This window comes from Corapipo altera, unplaced genomic scaffold (assembly GCF_003945725.1).
Source record: "Corapipo altera isolate COAL_440 unplaced genomic scaffold, ASM394572v1 111, whole genome shotgun sequence".
Classification (NCBI taxonomy): domain Eukaryota; kingdom Metazoa; phylum Chordata; class Aves; order Passeriformes; family Pipridae; genus Corapipo; species Corapipo altera.
In genome coordinates, this window is record NW_020884973.1 from 408,460 (window position 1) to 427,668 (window position 19,209).

Sequence of the window (19,209 nt, forward strand, 5' to 3'; positions counted from 1 at the left end):
TCAGCTCTGCTCTGTCTCTGTGTGGGCAGCGGGGCCTTCAGCTCTGCCCTGTGCCCTCAGCACAGGCCTTATGCACAGGCCTTACCATGTACCTGCAGGTCACATGCACACACACAGTGAGTTGGTTCCAACCCATATCAATAATTCAGTGAGATTCGGATCCAGGATCTCACACCTGGAGCAACAAAGCATATAAGAAAAAAGTCCAAGTGCAGAGGTTCTGCACAGTTAATTATCACTTTTTATAAAAGTGAGAATGAAGCTGTGACAATCTGATGCCCATGGGAAATACATAACATGGGTGAAAAGCTACCTGTGATGAGAAAAGTCACTGCAGCCCAACTCGATGGCAGCTTTATGCCTCTTAACTGCTTCCAGAATCTGACAGTAATCGCCAGTGTCATGAGGGAGGGGTCACATCTCCTCTTGCTTGTGGCAGAAATCCACTAAGCAAGAAACTGCCACTGCAAAGCACATCTGTCTTCTGGTTATTTGGGTTTTTTAACAGCTTCTTTTGGCTACTTGTTAGTCCATCAGGGATAGGTATTTGCTGAGGTGTGCTCACCTCTGAGTACAGGTTCCAGGGAAAATGCTCAGCTGGATGTGGGGCTCAGCAGAGGCTGGCTTCAGGGACTCATGCAGTGGCATTTTCTCTATTTGGGGAATGAACCCCCAGAACAATTGAAACATCAAGTTTTCTATTTTTGAGCAGTTTTATGTTGTACATATATAGCCCCATCAAAGTCCTTCACAGATCTGTTCTTCCCTTTACATGCCCTTATTCATTGTTACTTTTTTCAGACTTGAAATACATTTTTTTCCGTTTCTTCTTTAAGCTTTTCACTATCTCTCCCCTACTCCTCTTTTCCTCACAGCATGTGTCCTACTCAACTTTCATTGCCTCTTTAAAAGTAGGACAATAAGAAACATCCTGCAGCCTTTCCCTGTCTCCCCTCCTAGTGCAGCTGAGGTTATTAAGTCATTGTTAGCAGTCCATTCATCGTCAACAACAGTGCTGAAAAGAGATGAAGTTCAGTGCTGGAGAACTTCCTTGGGTCAATCCTGAGAGCATCCTGAGAGCACTTCTGCAAGTCTGAGAGTGACCCGTGATCTTGGAGGAGTCTACTGTGTTTGCTGCTGTAGTTTATGTAACTGGGTTGGTTTACATTTAAAAATCTAGAGAAATAGGGGAAAGCTAGTTAAATAGAAAAGTGCAATAGAGCCTGTCAATGATATTTAGTAGTTGGGAGAGGCTCTTGTTGCTCTTTCATTAATTATATATTGCCTCAATTGTATACTACCCAATTTCAAACAGTGTGCAAGTAAACTGGTTCAAGTTAGTCCTTCGAGGTTCCATGGTTTCTTGGTTAGTTGTTGGTCTTCTCATAATTTGTAGCTCCATAGGAGGCTGGCTGTGACTTTGACCTGGGTGTGCATTGCTAACAAACACCAGTTTTGCCATCATGATGTCCAGAGTAAAGCCAAATCCTCCATTGTGCAGTCTGTGATAACTTCAATGTGCTTGTCTGTACTGGAAGTTGTTCTGGAAAAAGTCACTAATGATGTATTAGATTTCTGTAATCTTCCAAAGCTATTCCTGTGTTTTGTGAAGTTGATGATATGAATTGTGCCAACAGGCTCACAGAGGGCTGCGAGTCACTAGCTCTGAAAGGGGAAAAATATGTGGGGTCCTCCTGCTTCTCTTCATAAATTGTCCACAGGTCCTTCAATCCAACTACGCCCTACCATTGTCAGCAAGCAGGGAGACATTGGTAGAAATAAGAAAGCAGCACCTTCTCATGAATTAAAAGAATTGAAGTAAGGGGGGAATTTGAAGGAATTATAGCTGCTTTTGTTATGGCAGGACAATTGATATGTCAGGAAAAGGTTTAATCTGCCGATTACTTCCCTGCACTTACACAGCAAGGAAGTGGCAAACTGATGAACTGAGCTCTTTATTCCCAGCTCCCCTGGGCAGCATTAATAGAAAAGCATCTGTATTATCCAAACTAACTAAAGAGGTATTTGTGGTTCACCTGTCCTTAAACTGAATGCACCTCTAGTGACAAAAGTAATGTGGTAATTAGCGAGAACTTTAAAAAAAGTAATCCTAGCTGGTGAATAACTCTGGGAAACAACGGTGTGATATGAAGTACGTTTAGTTTGCAGGCAGTGGGGTCAGGGTGGAATTGTAGTGATGCAAATGGGCAGGACCTGAGCTCATTGGCACCAAATGGCTGTTAGTTTAGCTGGAGATTCTACTTTAGAGGGGTCTCTAAATCATCAATTACCTAAATACCAGACTTTCTAATTTACAGCATAATTTTTTGAAATTATAGTCAGCAGTTATCAAAAAGTAGGTTTTTTTCCTCCACACAATTTGCAGATGGCACAAATTACTTGGGACTAGTCAGATCCAGAGAAGTCTGAGAAACACAGAAGGGGCTAAATCACCTATGGTGAACAGGACAGAGACATGACCGGTGACCAAGGCAAGCTGATAAAACCCCTGCAATTTAAGCAGTAAATATCATTGCTTGGGACTAGGTAAGTTAAAATCACTCATGAGAAAGGCCTAGTTTTCATTTTGGTGTGAATAACTTTAAATCAAAGCAATAAAACCCACTGACTTTATGCACACACAAAGAGATCATATTGGATAAATATGTATACAATAGTACATTCATATTCTTGATACTGTAGCCACCTGTAATGCTGTGAGTGGTCTTATTATGCCACTTCTACAACCCAACAGAAGTGGAAGGGCTTCAGAGATCTGCAGTGGAAATAGATTTATGGTCAATAGCTGTGTTAGAAGACTGGTCAGGACTGGAGAGTGTCAGAAGATCCATAAAGAGAACTGTTCTAGAGATATTTGAAATAATGAACTGTACAAGGAGAATCCATCATATGTTCCTATTTATTCTTTATTATAGCCTAATAGCAAAGGAATAGTCAATAAAAATTACAAAAAATTAATATTAAGTGTTTTAAACCAGGCTAATCATAGAATACTACCAGGGCTTTCTTGAAGGTGTGTGTACTGAGAATATGTCATGCTGCATTTATTTTAACAAAGTGAGGAGACAAATCCTCCTGTTCAAAAGTGTAAATCTGTTCCAAATAGCTTGATTACGAGAAAAGCTTCTGCTATGGGGAATGTTATTCTCCAATTTGCTGTGATTTTTGCACCTTTGTGTGATGTGCTATTTTCCCCCAACCAATTTTAAGAGCTGATCATAGATTACATAAATCATTTATATGATTCATCATAGCAATTCTTTTATTACCAGAATATCCTATTTATTACATGTTATTTTGATTGATCTTTATAAAGTTCCTACTTAACCTTGTCTGTATATAAATAGAAAAGTGTTCTTCCAGTTGCTGTTATACAAAATCTGTAGTTCAGTGACTACAGTAGAAAACCAGAGTCCTGTGCAATTTATTTCACATCTGATTCTAGTCAAAATCACTTGGTCCCTTAAGCTACCCTCTCTGAGGGTAACAGTATGTATTTTGCAGCAGATTTACGAATGTTTCTGAAGTATCAATCCAAAAGCTGAGACAGATATGCTGTCTCGGTTTAATGAGAGAGAAATGTTCCGTCAGGAGGGCAGGATATGGGAAAAACAACCAAGCTCCTCCCTCCGAGTAATTACAGCTTTGAAATTAAGGGGCTGCAGTCGAAAGGTGTGGAAAAGAAAAATAACAGCTCTTTACTAAAGAATATATATATATATGCACACATATATAGGCAACACAAGGAACAAACAAGCAACAATCCCACTTCCCAACTTTCACTGAAAACAATTAAAACAATTAAGCCCTTTTTGCCTTTCGGCGCAGTTACAACCATAGCCAGCAGGGGGCGCTGGCGCCTCGGGAGGCGGAGCTGCAAAGTCACTCCATGGCCGGCAGAGGGCGCTGCGGATCCAGCCCGCGGCGCTGGGCGGCGGCTCCGAGGGGCCGAGTGTGGGGCTGTCCGTCTGTCCGTCTGTCCAGCCAAGAGCAGCAGGAGCCAGGGAAAAAGGGGAAAACTCACACGATGCTGGCAGTCTCCGTGACAGCAGAGGTATCGCGCAGCCCCTCTATCACCGGCGCCGCAGGGACTTTTTCACTGGAGAACGAAGCGGAGCTTCCCCTCCGGAGGAGGAGGCGCGGGCCGCTGCCAGCACGGGAAGGGAGGACAGGAGGAAGGGTGATTTACTCCTGTGGACTCACGCTGTTAAAGGCGGGCTCTGGCCACGGCCCTCTTTCTTTGCCGATGGGAGTAAGCTGCTGCCAACACGGAGAAAGAGGGAGGAAAAAAACAGGTGCCGGCAAGGACTCTCCTCCCGACGACCTCCACTGGACCAGCAATCCCACCAAAACTCAAGCACCTCCTAGCCAAAAACAGCCAGCCCTCCCCCCGGCGCCCTTTCCCTCTCTCTCTGCAGCTGCGACTTCGGCAAAAACTCGGCGAAAATCTTCCTTCCCCCTTGCCTTGGGGAGAGGAAAACAAAAGAGCTCTGCTTCTTTCAAAGAGGGGTCATTAGCACGCAGTAGGACAGTCATTAAGGTCTGAGCCGAGCAAACAGTAAAACCTGAAGACTCACCCCTACCCCAGCCAAGGGGTTGGTGTGAAAAAATTCATAAGAAGCTAATGAAAAAGAAAAGGAAATTATATGCAGCATGGTTTTAGACTGTAGAATTCTGTAGAAATAATAAAAAAAATCGAATCCTGCTATTTATTCAGCATTGGCTTGGGTTTTTCTCATTGCTCCAGAAGTGATGCAAATAAAATATGTAATAAACTCTTGATTAATACTGCCTCTTGTTAAGAGTTGATGATCCTCTATTTCTGTACTAACTAACCTGAATAGCCTTTCTTTGGTTTAAGTCCCGGAATCATTTCTCTCATTAGCTCAATACTACAGTAAAGAATGAGTATTGCTGTAGGTAATGGGCCCAGTAAGCTGTTGAGGAAAGCTCTGTCTTTTATTTAAATGAGTTCTTATTGTGGAGAAAGCACACAGAAGTATTTGGGTCCACAGAATTTGCCTTCCATGAGACATCTGTAGTCAGCTCTTCAGTCAGTCACTTGTGATGATTTGAATGTTTAAGAAACAGGAGAGCGCTGATTTGGTTTAATTAATTGTAAACCATAACACTAGGTCAGTATGTGGCTTCCAAACTGGATCATTTGATGGATGGACTTGGTGCTCTGCATGTCAGGCAAATAGCAGCACTCTCCTTAAAATGTTGGCACAGCATGAGCCCAACATGTGCCCAACATAAAGAATCTCTGTTCTTGAGGCAGCAATGAGCAACTGAAGAATGATCCAAGTGTCTGAGAAGTTTTGGAAAATGAGAGAGGAAAAGCAACATCCAAGCAGAACTGGTGGCATCAAGGTGATCCCAAAGCAGCCTGAAGGTTCTGAATGGGAAAATTCTTATTCAACATTCCCTCCAAGTCTGTTTGAAAACTGTCTCAACCTCAGGAAAAGCATGATTTGGCTTTGGTAGCATTGGATAGACTGTTGAATGAATTCTGAGCTTCTGGCATGCATGAGGTCTTCAAACAGTGAATGCTCTGGGGACTGAATTTGCACGGGTTTTTTTGCAGTTGCTCGTATCAGGAATACCTAAGGCATCAAAAATGTTGGACTTGGCATAAATTGCAGTAACACAAATAATAGAACTAACACTTTTCCATGTCCTTCCCCCTGCCTCTTGCTAAGGTGCTGCTGCAGGGCTTTAGTTGCTGCAGAGGTGTGACATTACCAGTGAGAGAACATAGAATTGCAAGGCACACCTTTAGGGAGCCAAGTACTTTGAGTTTCATTGCTCCTCATAGCATCATTTTTTAATTTATTTTTTTTTAGTGGTAATTGGATTCAGGAGGTTTGTGCATTGCTGGGAAGAAACTCTGTGATTAGGTGTATCTGCAAGTAAATAATGTACCTGGGAACGAGTGGGTGAGGTGGACTCTTTCTTTCTGTGTGCTCTTGGATCTGTTAAGTAAACTGAGAAAACAGCAGAGAGTCCACCAAGCAGCCAGTAAATCTGACAAACATCCCTTCTATAGACAGGAAAGAAACTTGTTATTTTTGTGGTTAATATGCCTATCCAAACTTAATGTGATGGGCGATGGGTTTTTGTCGATTTGGGGTTTTTTGTGTAGTAGTGTTTGGTTTTTTAATGGAAATAGGACATGATAAACCAAGGAATTATCTGAATGTTTTCAAGTCTGCTTGTCACATGTTACTGCTTCAAATTCTCTTCAACTTGTCTGGGAGAGATTTGACAGTACAGTGATTTCAGTTCCTTGATAGTTTTGAAGCTGAATGTATTAATCTGGGAAATATGAACAATAACGTGGCATCACAGTAATACATCCAGGACAATGAAAACCTGATGTGGCAGATGCTACAGAGCACAAAAAAGTCCTTTGGCCTAAAGTACTCATCAGGAGAAATGGCTTTGATATTATGCCATTGAGTTCTGGAGAGGTAGATGCCAATGACAGAGAATCCTCATGAATAACACATTTCCTAGTGTGATTTGGCCACCTGCATACAGAAACAAAGCTCAAATTCAACTGAAGTGTTCATTGCTTCTTGACTTGATCACTCAAGAGTGTATGAGTACTCTGCACCTCCAACCTGGCTTTAATATGGGCTTCTCTCAGCAATTCAAGTGCATTATTTAGTTAATGTGATACACAAAATCACATTGAGATTCTGCACCTGATATTAGTGATCAGCAGCAGTTTTAAGGCAGAGGCAGCACCAGAAGGAGCTGTGTGGAGGGTGAAAGCCAGCCTGCCCTGCTCCCTGGGGACTGTGGGGAGAAGGAGTTACTGCCTGTCTGGAGATGGGTGGAGTGAGGGGAGAATGAGACAACCTCTGAGTCCTGTAAAATTAAAGGCATGGATGACGTCTATTCTTCTGAACATCCCACATGGGAATACCAGTATCTAATAGCGTGCTTGAAAAAAACAGCTTTTACTGGTGTTGCAATACTGCATCTGCCATCCTGATGAAACACTCAACCTACCAAGTGTTTTCTCATCTGTGGTGATAATGAGGAAATACATAATTGACTTGTGAGGAGCCGGCAGTGCTGCCCATGCCAGCAGCCTGGTGAAACACTGCCTGCAAAGGGGGCTTGTTGCAGCCAGCAGTGGCCCACCCCACTGGTGGGTACTTGTGAACTGCCAGTGGGTGCACTGCTTGCTGTCCAGCAGACAACCCAGGGGAACTGTGGGCAGCTGTTGCTTACAGAAAGAATTACTCTGGAGGTCCTGGGCTCTGTGTGGGCACATACATGGATGTGGGAAGTGTGCTTGTGTATGTCCCAGTATGTCATGGGCGAGGCATTTAGAAAAGGAAAGCCCTTTCCTCCCCTACAATGTCCCATATTCTCTTATGCAGTACGGAAGAGGCATTGACAAAAAGCACCTGCATTGGCAAAATTACTGAGAAAATCTCAGATGTAAAAGTTGACTGGTATCACAGGTATTTAAAAAAAAAATAAAATTGTGTGAGATGTTGCTGAGGTTAGCAGCACAGTGCTCAACTGTTCAGGGGCAGAACAAACTCGTGAGAGAATTGCCCTGAGGTAAAAGAAAATAAAAACATAGGTTATGGTTAAATGCAGAAATTGCTCGCATGTTCAAAAAAAAGGCGAGTGAGAGAGGAGGGGGGAGAGGTTGGGAAAGAAAGGGAGTGAGAGAGGGGGAGAGGAGAATGTGCTGTGCACTTAACTGAGCAGCTGGAAGGAAGGCTTCAAACAAGATTTCTCAGCTTCTGATGTCTGGCAGTTGTTTGCAGTCACACCAGTAGGTATCCGTGTGGTGCCTGAAAGGATGTGGACTAAAGGCGAGTCGGAGGGACTCCAGACTTTAGGGATTGCAGTGGTGGTGTGCTCTTCTCTGAAACTTTTGCACTACCTCGGGCTAATTGACTTGTCAGATGGTAAGAGAGCGCAAGTTTTCCAGCTTCTGTTTACTGTTGTTTAAACCCGTTTCAGTGTAGCCACCGTAGGCAGGAGATGGCTGTGGGAGGAAGGTGGTGTCTGTCAGTGCATCGTGATTAAGAATCATAAAGGCTGCAAAGAGGGAATTCTGTTTTATGCTTTGCTGAGGACTTTTGTTTGCTTTTGATATATTAGAGAAAATCTGAAGTTGTGATGTATTTTGCCTTGTGTATTATTTTATCAAGTTTTCTTAATTATTGTTCTTATTGTTAATTCTTTCTCTCTCTTGAAAATAAATTAGTACCAACCTGGAAAAAGGAAAGGCCCTCTTGGGATAATGGAAGCACAGCTGATATTCAGGTGTGTGATTTCAGGTGGCTACCTAAAGCGGTTTTTTTGTGATATTTGCAGATTAAAGATGTGATGGATTGAATGTAAACAAAAAAATGTGAACAAAAAATGTAATTGCTATTCCAGACAGTTCAGCAAAATAATCTAAAGAGAAATATTTCTGTTTTGACCCATTGGAGGGGAAGATTTGGTCTTTCTTTGACTTACCAACGTAATGAACTTTTTTTTTCTTAAAGGTTTTTCCAGATAAGTAAAGCATATGGATTTTAACAAGTAAGCGAGCTTTAGGGCTTATATTATCCTTTCATAAGGGGATGTAGGTATCACTGAATTTTGAAGGAAAATAACTCCTTGTTGATGCAAATGAGGTATTTCTTTAAAACAAAGGGGTCCCCAAGTCATTGATTGTATTCTTTCTTCCATCACTGTATCATGTTTATCTAGCAGGGAAAATAGCAATAATTAAATACTGGCATAAACACCCATGTCACTTTGTTCAGCTATTATCTTCAAAATATGGTTTAGCAAAGGCTGACAAAAGATTGAAAAAAAGTAAAGAAAATTTATATATTAAATCTGTTTTACTGGATAATGTTAAAGTCAAGACAAGCAGATGGAATTTTAACCCTGCTACAGTAAAATCAGTGCTGTCACGTAATCCTAGAAATCCTCCTGCAGAATTAGGAACAAATATGAAAAATGGCCTAATTAAGAGTTATTTATACTAAGAGAAGGTGTAAATTGGCGTGTATTTGTTACCACATGAATTTTTATATTCCTTATTACAAAATGAATATCTCAGGAGCTTTTCGTTTACTCCTAGAATGTCACTGGAGTTCAATTACATAATTACAAATAAATTAAGGTCTCTGACAATGACAACTAATTTCAAATAATGGCAGCAGAAATTCTCACCTTAAAAATAAGCTGTCAAGTCAAACACTGAGGCATTTGCATTACTATTGCATTTGCTTTGCGTTAACTGCATGAACATTTTTATACCTCCTTTCCAGAATTAATTACCATCATTCCAGTATCTGTTGTTTCTGAAGCAATTACCTTTTCCAGAAGAGTCTCCATGGTGTTTTCCCAGCAAAGTCAAGTATGTGTCAGGTGAGAAAGCTGTCTGTGCAAAGGTGAAAGGAGCAAATGGGAGCAAATGTGTTCCTGGAGCAGTTCTGCCTGTGCTGGTTTGCACAGTGGTCAGTGCCTGCTCGGTCTGTGCAGGCAGGAGGGATGGCATTTCCCTCACTGGAAGGGATCTCTGTCACAATTACTGATAGACAGAGTTCAGATTGCATGACAGGATATAGGAGCACAGTGCTAGAAACCTGTTCAGCTCTGGATAATTTTTATTGGAATTCTGTTTTTCTGACTGCAAAATAGTTCACTTGGAGACCAAGATATTTTTATTTGTTATTTATTATATGAGCTTGTGTTTTTCCCTTTTGTCTCTGTTCCTTTGCTAAGAATTACTTATGTGTGTAATTAGAACATTAATGTAACATGGGTGGTTGTTGATGTATTGCAATACAGATTTCAGTAACTTAGAAGTCTTTAAAGGTGACATTAAGTTGTCTTCTTTGATATGTTTGTACAATGGGTGCTTATATTGCAATGTAATATTTCTAACATCTTTATATTCACTAGAAATGATCACTACTTTCACTTATAAATGTCCAGAAATTCCAGATACTTTCTCATAGCTGTGTGAAATAACACTGAAATAAGACACTGAAATTGGTTATATATATTCATTTTTAGAACTATTCCCTTCTAAAGATGGAACAGGCTTACTTGAAGTGTCCCTTTGTTCTGTTTAAAGAAAAAAAACCCAAAACCTAAGGAACAACAGCAACAACAACAAAATCAAAAAACCAGACACAGGAAAAACCCCAAACCTGAGTGTTGATTCTTCATTAGTCTAGCACAGGAAATAATCATTATGGAGAGGGAACTAGTGTAGACAGTAATTTGGAAAATATGAAGTTTTAGCCTTTGCTGCAGCTGAATGCAGGTGTTTGCTCAGTTCCACCCTCTTAGCTGTGTTCGAGAGGTGAGGTATCATTCAGGTGTTTGACTGGAAATGATTGAAACCAGAAACATTAGTGGAAATTTTCATCTCTGAGCACAACCTAAAGTTGCTGAGCATTTTTAATAAAAGATTTAAGAATAGGAAAGAATTTTCCTTTTATTTTCTGATTTCTTTAGTTCCCTTTTCTATGCAGGTAGAACAAGTCTATGATCCCCTATAACTCTGCCACATAGAAGAGTTCCAGTAAGATCAGACCTTGGTCAGTTTTGCTGTTGTTTTCCAAATTCTTCATTAAAATGTTCCCATTTGCTTCAAACTGGGGGGAGCAGGGGAGGGGAGTGTCTGGATGTAGTTGAGAGGCAAAATCTGCTAAAAAAGAAACATTCTGCGAAGTTTGGGGCAGTGTTTTGTGACCATAATAGATGAAGAAATGTTGATGACCTGTTGCTTTATGATGCTCTCGTTGTTGTACCTGTTGGGTTTGGTGTTTGTTGGCTGTGTCCTTGCTGCCTCTATGCTTGGACAGACCTGTTGTTGTCCCCTTGGACTGGTTCCCAGCTCCTAAAACTACACACAACCACCGCTAAAAGGGTGGTCTGGGAGCTGAAGAGTGTTTTTCTTCAGTGCTAGAGTGCTTTCACAATTATATGTATTACCTATAATTTGGGGAAACATCCGGTGAAACCTTGAATTAACTTACAGTTGGAGACCAAAAACCCTCTGTAAATGAGAGTAAATTCTGTCTGTACTTTTTTCTTTATGATTTTGGCTTTAACTCAACTTCTTTGCAGAGCATCCATCCATTCTGCAGGTACCCTTGAAGCATTCATAAATCATGCTACCTCAAATTAGAGGCATTCAGAGCAAATATGAATTTGCTTTTGGGATAGTATTGATTTGGTAAGATCTGTGGCAGGGTACAAACCCCTGAAAACAAGTAGAGCAAAATATACCATCAAGCACATTGTCGGTGATTTAGATTTTTAATCCTTAGTTGTACTCACTTATTTTATGACAGAAGATTAGAAGCAGATGCTAAAATATTTTTCTTGATTGAATAAATGCATTTACAAATCACCTATCTCAGATGCCTTGGAGGTTGTTACTGTATGTGTCTGCATAATTCAATGGTATGTCAGGGATTTGCTGCCTACTGGTAGATTTGCACTGCCACAGGGAGAAATAATATTAATATGATTGCCAATGGAGATAGGGTCTTAAAGCCAGATCCCTGTAACTGCACTGGTGTGAATGCTTCCAGGTCTTTCTCAATGCACCTGTTTCCACGTGATGTTATATGAAGAGAGAACACAGACATTCAAGGTATGTATCAAGTACCCCTTAAGGCAGTCAGACCTCAGGCCTGGAAGCTTGCTCCTCATCGTGCCTTAACTCATCAGCAGCTCAGTTCAGAACAAAACCAGCTGAGTCCTGCAGCAGGAACTCTGCCCAGTTCTGGTCCCAGGGAACCACAAAGTGGGAGCATGTATAGTCTGGAGCCTCAAACTGTGCTGTTACGGCCTGTGGTACTATTGCAAGTGCTGGGGGCTGGGAATAGCCAGAGGCAAATCAAACCTGATACTGATCTGACTCATGAGGTACTGTGTGGTTTTAAGTAACAATACATAAAGGTTGAAGCCTCTGAAGGGGAAGTCCCTTCTGCACAAGGGGAAAACCAGTGCTCCTGCTCCCAGCTTTATGAAGATATTTACTGCCCAGATGCTACAGATACAACCTAACCTGCAGTGAAATCTATATTCTGGCTTGTTCTCTTAGTTTGATATGATATTGATTAATCCAAATGTGGAATAGGTATATTCTTATCCAAAAGCTCTTGTGAGAGCATGTTCTTTCATGTAGCTTTAGATGGGAACTTCAGACCCCCCTTAGAGAGTGGGAAATTAGGAGATGTTTGAGCAGACTAAAAACTTCACTCTGTGAAGGTGCTCAGCTATGAGGTAATAGGGACCAAAAATGCTAGTTTCAGCCCATTACTGCTGTACGGTGCAGAGGTTGTATTAAAGCTTCATCAGCACATATCTTTACATCTTCCACAGTAATTTCTCTTCAATTATGCTAATCCTTGTACAGATTTTTCTTCATCCAAGGCAGAAATCATGGTTTTTTTCTGCTACCACAGCCTGTTCAGAGGCAGAGTGGGTGTGAAGCTCTGCTAACAGCTAGGGATAACTTCAGGCCCCCATGAAGCAGTGTGGGCAGCTGGTGTGCAGGAACTTGTGAAGTGCCTCAGCATTGCCAGTACTGGCAGGGGTTGGAGCAGTTCACAAATACAAGAGTCCAGTTCCTTTCCCTGCTATGCTAATTCCTCCATTTATTGTATTCATGCAATTATTTTCACATCATAGGGAAGATTAGAGTAACTGTTATTCATACTCTTCAAAGCGAACTTAATCAACATTTTGAACTACAGTTCTTACTGCAACTATTAAATCCCATCATCTCCACTAAATCTGTTGGTTTTTGTGGTCTGAATGAGTTTATGCAATTTTTTAAAAAACCCAAACAAACAACAAACCTGTGGTAGATTATCAATTTCAGAAACATTTTTTGTTTGTTTTTCTGTTTGTTTTGGAGGGATTTTTTAGTAAGTTTTGTTTTCATGGGGTTTTTTAGTCCAGGAATGTGTTATGGTAACATTGTGTTCATAGGTTCATGCTTGCATAGGTGCACCACACGTTCACTGTTTGGCTCATTTAGATACATTGGTACCTTAAAAGACAAAGCCCTACATTACAAAGGGAAACAGTCAGATAAATGTTGTGCAGCCAGAATTAACTTGAGGATTCCTGTGTTTTGGCGTCTTGTCTGTGCTCTGCTTACATAGGTTTTTGTCCATGTAAATTTGGGAAGTGCATTTTACGCACTTATGATGTAATTCTATTTAGCTTTATAGAAGGTATTTCAACTAATTATTAAAGCGTTCCTGTAATGAAGTCCTGAATTTATTGCAGCACTTTGAGCTTTCAGTGCTTCCTCTCACACGATCAGGCAGACCCCATACTGTCACTCAGCCTGTTCCAGAGACTTTTAAAGATTGGTAGCCCTGATACAGCCTGAGCCATTGGCTCCCAATTGGAGATGAAGTGAATTTTGTTTGCTGCCTATCGTCTGATTTCTCAGGCCCGGTGGCAATTGCTAGTGCTTAAGGTTTCTCTCTAGATTAGCTTCTGACAGCTGCTTCTGATGTTCTGTGGCTTTTCTCTCAGCTTTGGCTCTGCTGAGGAGGGGGAGAGGTTTTGACATTGTAGATTAATTGCAGTCATTTGACTCCCCAAGGAACTTAATTTGAGTTGTTCATGCCATTGTCTGTCTTAACACTGAAACTTTTAGTGTCCTGCACTCTTTCAGACAGACAATTCAAACCTGTTAATTCAGGGTTTGTTCCAGCAGCAGACATTCTGCCTCATCCCTCTGGATCTACGGAGTGATTCTGTTGGTAGTTGTAATTACTTATGGCTATGTGTTTACTTGAACATACTGCACTACTCTGCTGTGTATACTTTGATGTTTATCACAGTTGCTCCACTGCTAACCTTTCTCTTGAAATAGTATTTTTGTATTCATTCATATTCACCCTGTAGTAAAGCTTCCCATGTTTCAAACTCTGCCCTGTGTCCCTTTGTGTCTGTGTAAACTGCCTTGCGTGTCTGCACATGTGCATACCAATTCTCATTTTTCTTGTGGCTTAGCAACTTACCTCTGTTCTTCACGACACAGTTCCCTGGCTTACAGATTTAATCTGCGTGTATATATGCTGTTTCCATTGCTACTGCAGCTGCTGCTGTGCCTCCTTTTGAACCCTTATTAGGGCTTTGTCCCTCGGTGCCCTTGCAGTGTCATCAGGGTTGAGGAGCTCTCAAGCCCAGTGTCCTATGGCAGCAGGGCACAGCCCTTCAGGGAGCAAACCTGTGTGCTCTGGCTCTGTTCATCTGAAATACTCCCCTGTCTTTTACGCTTCATCATGTTGCAGTCCCTTTTTTTTATCAAGCAATTCTACATATTACTGCTCTACAGAACTCTGACAGGACCTGAGGTTCTGCTCTTTTAGTCGTTCTGCCCTCGGGCAATCCCACCCTCCCAGCTTAGTGCTAAAACCTGCTCTTTTTGCTTACTTGAATTTCTGTGTTCAAGCAAGAGCAACACAAACCAGCTGTATAAAAAGGGTAACATATACCTTGCTAACTGGTCCTCTTTCCCACATAGGCTTTCTCGAACATTTACTTCATCTTTAGCACATAGTCTGCTCCAGGGACTTCCCTGCAAGTGCTCAGTGTCTCCTTGCTTAATTTGATTAGTGCTTTCCTGCTTAAACAATCCAGAACTTGTTTATAAAGAGGTAGAATTAATAGGCCTTTTCTAACTCTGTTAATGCTCGTGTTATCTGTCTGTCACTCTAGAGGGGATAGTGTACCATCAGATAAGTACTCAGAATGGATAGTGGCAGATTATCATGTCTCCTAAACCCTCTCAGCAGATGCAGATGTTTATAAAAAAGATTAAATCTATTGCCAAAAGTTGTAACCTTTCTACAGAGAGAATCATATCTTTCCAATTCCCAAGTGGCAGTCTTGCATTTTCTATCTTTTGTAAAGGGAAGAGAGAGCAAAACAATAACCTGTAATACAGATGCTGAGTTAAGGACTAGTAGCTTTTCCTTCTGTACTAATTGATGCAAAGAAATAGAAAACAGTTAACGTTTTGCAGCAATTCAGTAAAAACTGATTTCAGGAATATTCAGTAATGTCAAAACTTTGAAATTTGAATGGTTGCTATCTAACAAATTTCTTGATTGAGACATAGAAATTTAGTTACTTAAAAGCATTTACTTTCCAAATTCAAGGTTATCATCAGTAGCTACGGAATCCCACAAGCACCCCATAACTTGCACAGACACAAAACTGAAAGTCTGTTTGAGAGATTAAACTCAACCTGGTCAAAGCCAAAGCTGTAGTTTTTAACTGTTGTTTTCAGTTTTTGACCCTGGGAAAAGGATGTAAATGTTTCATAAAATTATGGGGAAGTAGATCTGGAAGGTGAAGAGGTCCGCTAGTCCATCCTGTCTCAAAGCAGGGTTGTACCTGTCTGTGTCAACACAGCAAATTTATTACAAGTATTATTTTGTCTTCAGTCCACCTAAGGACAGGGAGAACAGAAGAGTTCTTTTATCTTTGTAGAAGCTTTTTAAGGACTTATGTTTTTTCAGATTCTTTTTTACTAGTCTAAATAACTCTAATTCTTTTGGTCTTAGCTTGTTTGTTATGTAATTTAGCCACTGATCATTTTCATAGCTTTTACCCTAAGTATTTGTAGTTAATGCATATCATTGTTGAAACTCTGACTTGACCCCACTGACCACTGTAGGAGGTTAATTCACGTGGCTGGCAAAGCCTATTCTTGTCTTCTGGGCAAGTGCTTGTTGTCTTTGGAGGAGCGTGGATGTGCAGACAGACTGGGAAATGAGATACTGGAGTGCCAAGGGAAGGGACCTGGGGGTCCTGGTCAACAGAAAGTTGAATATGAGTCAGCAGTGCCCTGGCAGTCAGGAGGGCCAACCCTGTCCTGGGGGCATCAGGGAGGCCATTGTCCTGCTCTCCTCTGCCCTGGGGCGGCCTCACCTCAACATTGGGGCAGTTTGGGGGGACACAATGGAAGGAAGAGATTGAGCCATCGGAGAGTGTCCAAAGGAGGGACAGGGAGATGGGGAAGGGCCTTGATTTGAAGGCGTGTGAGGACACTGAGGGCACTTGGTGTGTTCAGCTGGAGGAGACTGAGGGGAGACCTCACTGCAGTTCCAACTGCCTGGGCAGGGGCAGAGGAGGGGCAGGGACTGAGCTCTGCTCTGGGGGGACCAGGGACAGCAGCCAGGGAATGGCTGGAGCTGTGTCAGGACAGGCTCAGGTTGGATCTCAGGAGAAGTTTCTTCCCCCAGAGGGTGGTTGGGCACTGATCAGGCTCCCCAGGGCAGTGGGCACAGCCCCAAGGCTGACAGAGCTCAAGGAGCATTTGGATGATCCTCTGGGGCACAGGGTGTGACTCTTGGGGATGGGCCTGTGCAGGGTCAGGAGTTGGACTTGATGATCCTTGTGGGTTCCTTCAAACTCAGAATATTCTGTGCTTCTGTGATTTGTCTTTGCTGAAATCCATCAGCAGGAATCTTCAGGCCTTTTCCTCAAATTTGTGAAGGTCTCCTGCAGTCGTTTCCATCGTGGTGATACCTGTGTATCATTCAGCTTGATAATAAACACTGACCGTGACTAGACCCAGGAAGGCCCTCAGTGGAGTTGTGCTTGATCCCTCCTGTTGTTTTGATGATGAACCACAGAGAGCTGCCCTCAGAATACCTATCAAGCCAGTTTTTATCTAACTCATGGCAGTTTCATAGACCATTCTTTTCTGCAGCTTCCAGAGGTTAATGATATGTGAGACAGGGCCAAAAAGTATTACTTGGATGGAGATGTAATGCATTCTCTGTTTCTCTCCTCCACACAAGGATGATCTCTATCAATTCAGCTGGATTCTCTGGCATTCTGGCAATTCAGTGACCCACACTTGTAAGCATGCATCATTGGTTGTTCCAGTGTTTCACAAGAACTGAAGTGAAAGGCAAAAAAGTTGTATAGTCCTGTGTCCCGTATCCTTCCCTGTCCTTTAGCTGTTTCTTCCTTACAGGATAAAACAGAAGGACATGGTTTTGGTCTCCCAGGTTCATGAAGGTAGGGAAAACACAAGTGATCACCAGTCCTGGAAAACTAGGAAGGAAAACAGGATCCGAATATCATGGGAGACATCCCACACAGCCGTGTATTTTGGACTGTCTTTTAGAGTTTCTGGCTGAGGTACTGTTCTCTTCTTCCCCTTCTCTTTCTGTGTGGTGCAAAGTGGTTGGTGCATGTCACCTCCCCACAGGCACCACTTGGCAGTACAGGAGCAGCTGCTTCAGACTTCAGACTCGCTGGTTTGTGTTGTACAGTGAGGCACTAATGCTCTGTAAGGAATTTGAAAATAGGGGGTGTCACCTGACTGACCTCTTTGGCAACAGTCTCCACCCACCAAGTCATGTTCTTTAATTGCTGGTATAGGAGTGAGCATGACTGAATGTATAGAAGCACCTTCCATTAAATTCTGGAGCAGATGGCCAAAAGAAGAAAGGGATGTGTTTGCAGTGGGATGGACAGAGTGCCAAGGGGAAGATAAAAAGTACACTAGTACGTGGAGTAGAAGTGCTTATTGTGCCTTATGCATTAGTATTTGAAGAACTTGACTGCTGAGCTGACTTAGAGGTTTGTTAATGGTTTGAAAAGTGCATATCTTTGTAATAGTGATGAATCAGCTAGTCTCGATTAGCTATTTTGCTGTACATAACTTCAGATGGGACTACTGGGGCCTTTTTTAAAAAAACACGGTAGGCATGCAAAAATCAATATATCACAGCAAAACTTTTAACTTTTTAACACACCATATCCCATGATTTTTGCACTTCCATTAATTCCCCATGTATATAAAAATGCAACAGTACATGAGTTTTGTAGCTGTTTGTTTCTTCCTTTCCATCTTGCCTCTATCCTTTCAGACTCCCTCCCTACATCCATCACTTAATCTGCTGGGCAGAAGGTTGTTAGAAGTGGTTAATATTCTGTACACTATCTTAAAATAAATTGAATAGAATTGCATAAAAGTCAATGGATATCCTCAGTTTCATTTCAAGGACTTTTGTTTGGCTTCAGTTTTTTTCCAAGATAAAATACACAGATGATAAGCTGGTCTGGGATATTTCTGAGGAGGAGGAGCTAATGCTTTACCTGTTTTCTAGAGCTGCAAGAGATACAGGACTGTAAGTGCTTCCTCAAATCCACCTTGCAAAATAGCAAGCTCCAGGTAGTCCCTTCATGTCAGGAGCACAGCTGCATGAGCCAAGATGTGATGCCGGGTGATGCACTCGATCCACATCCCATCAAATTGCGCTGGGGGTAAAGGCAGCCAGTGAGGAGAAGGGTGCAGGCCTTTGGGGCCTGTAGTGCCTTTAAAGGGCTGGTTTTAAGGAAAAGCTAATGTGGGTTAAGGAAAATACATGCACAGCATTTCCAAACTGAATAGCTGCATCGTTGAAGCTGAGTTTGTCCTTGTACAGAGCTTGTTTCTGAGAGGCTGTCAAAGCTATTCTTAATTTATAACCACAGAAGTGTTGGCTATGCAAGTTAGAGATTCCTCAGAGCTTCTGAACCTGCTTGGCAGATGTTATAGTGTCTATGATTGATTGGTACAGACCAAACTGGGTACACTTGATGAGTCTAGCTTTCTCTTCTCTCACTGTTTATTGTCTCTTCCCCTGCAAGACCTTTCTCTGATGTATTTTGGGATGGAAGAGCAGTTGGATGATGGGGGACTCATGCAGAATTGTACATCAGTCCCAAGCAGGGTACTTTGTTTAGCAGGGAGAATGTTTCAAAAACAAGATAATAAAAAAAAACAACCCAACTTCCTGAAGGTTAAAGCAGAGTTTTTAAGTGTAATCTGAAGGGATTTAATTTTCACAGAAAGATTATTTATTTTTCTTTCCAATGTATCGCAGTAGCACAGTGTGAACAGATGTGAAGTCAAACCTCTAACTGTCCTTATCTACTCAGAAGGGTAGATACTGTCTTCCATGAAGCACATCTTTGCCAATAAACTTGATTAAAATGTTTCGGCATGTTACAAACACAAGTTGACGATGTTTTAAATGAAAAGTTAAGTCTACCTGGATGCTGAGAGGTTTCACTTGCAGTGAGAGCTTGTCACATTGCAGGGAGTTGGAGTGGATGTCTGAGCCTTGAGATCATCAGAATGCAGCCATCCTCTGG

At 41.8% G+C, this 19,209-nt stretch overlaps 1 protein-coding gene across 12 annotated transcripts in view; it reads left to right on the forward strand.

Moving 5' to 3' along the window:
* The window catches only part of KCNIP1 (potassium voltage-gated channel interacting protein 1), a 469,203-nt gene that overhangs the window by 396,935 nt on the left and 53,059 nt on the right, over nucleotides 1-19,209 (forward strand). Inside the window, exon 2 of one of the 12 annotated variants that reach the window (XM_027665225.1) lies at nucleotides 2,387-2,547. The exons of 10 other annotated variants lie outside the window; for them this stretch is intronic. Coding sequence is in view for 1 of the 2 variants with exons in the window: in XM_027665218.1 (XP_027521019.1) it covers nucleotides 7,853-7,961 (109 nt within the window). In the remaining variant the exon portion in view is untranslated. Of the gene's footprint in view, nucleotides 1-2,386; nucleotides 2,548-7,797; nucleotides 7,962-19,209 lie in introns of those variants that run through there. One more of the 12 variants, XM_027665218.1, reaches the window with a different exon arrangement.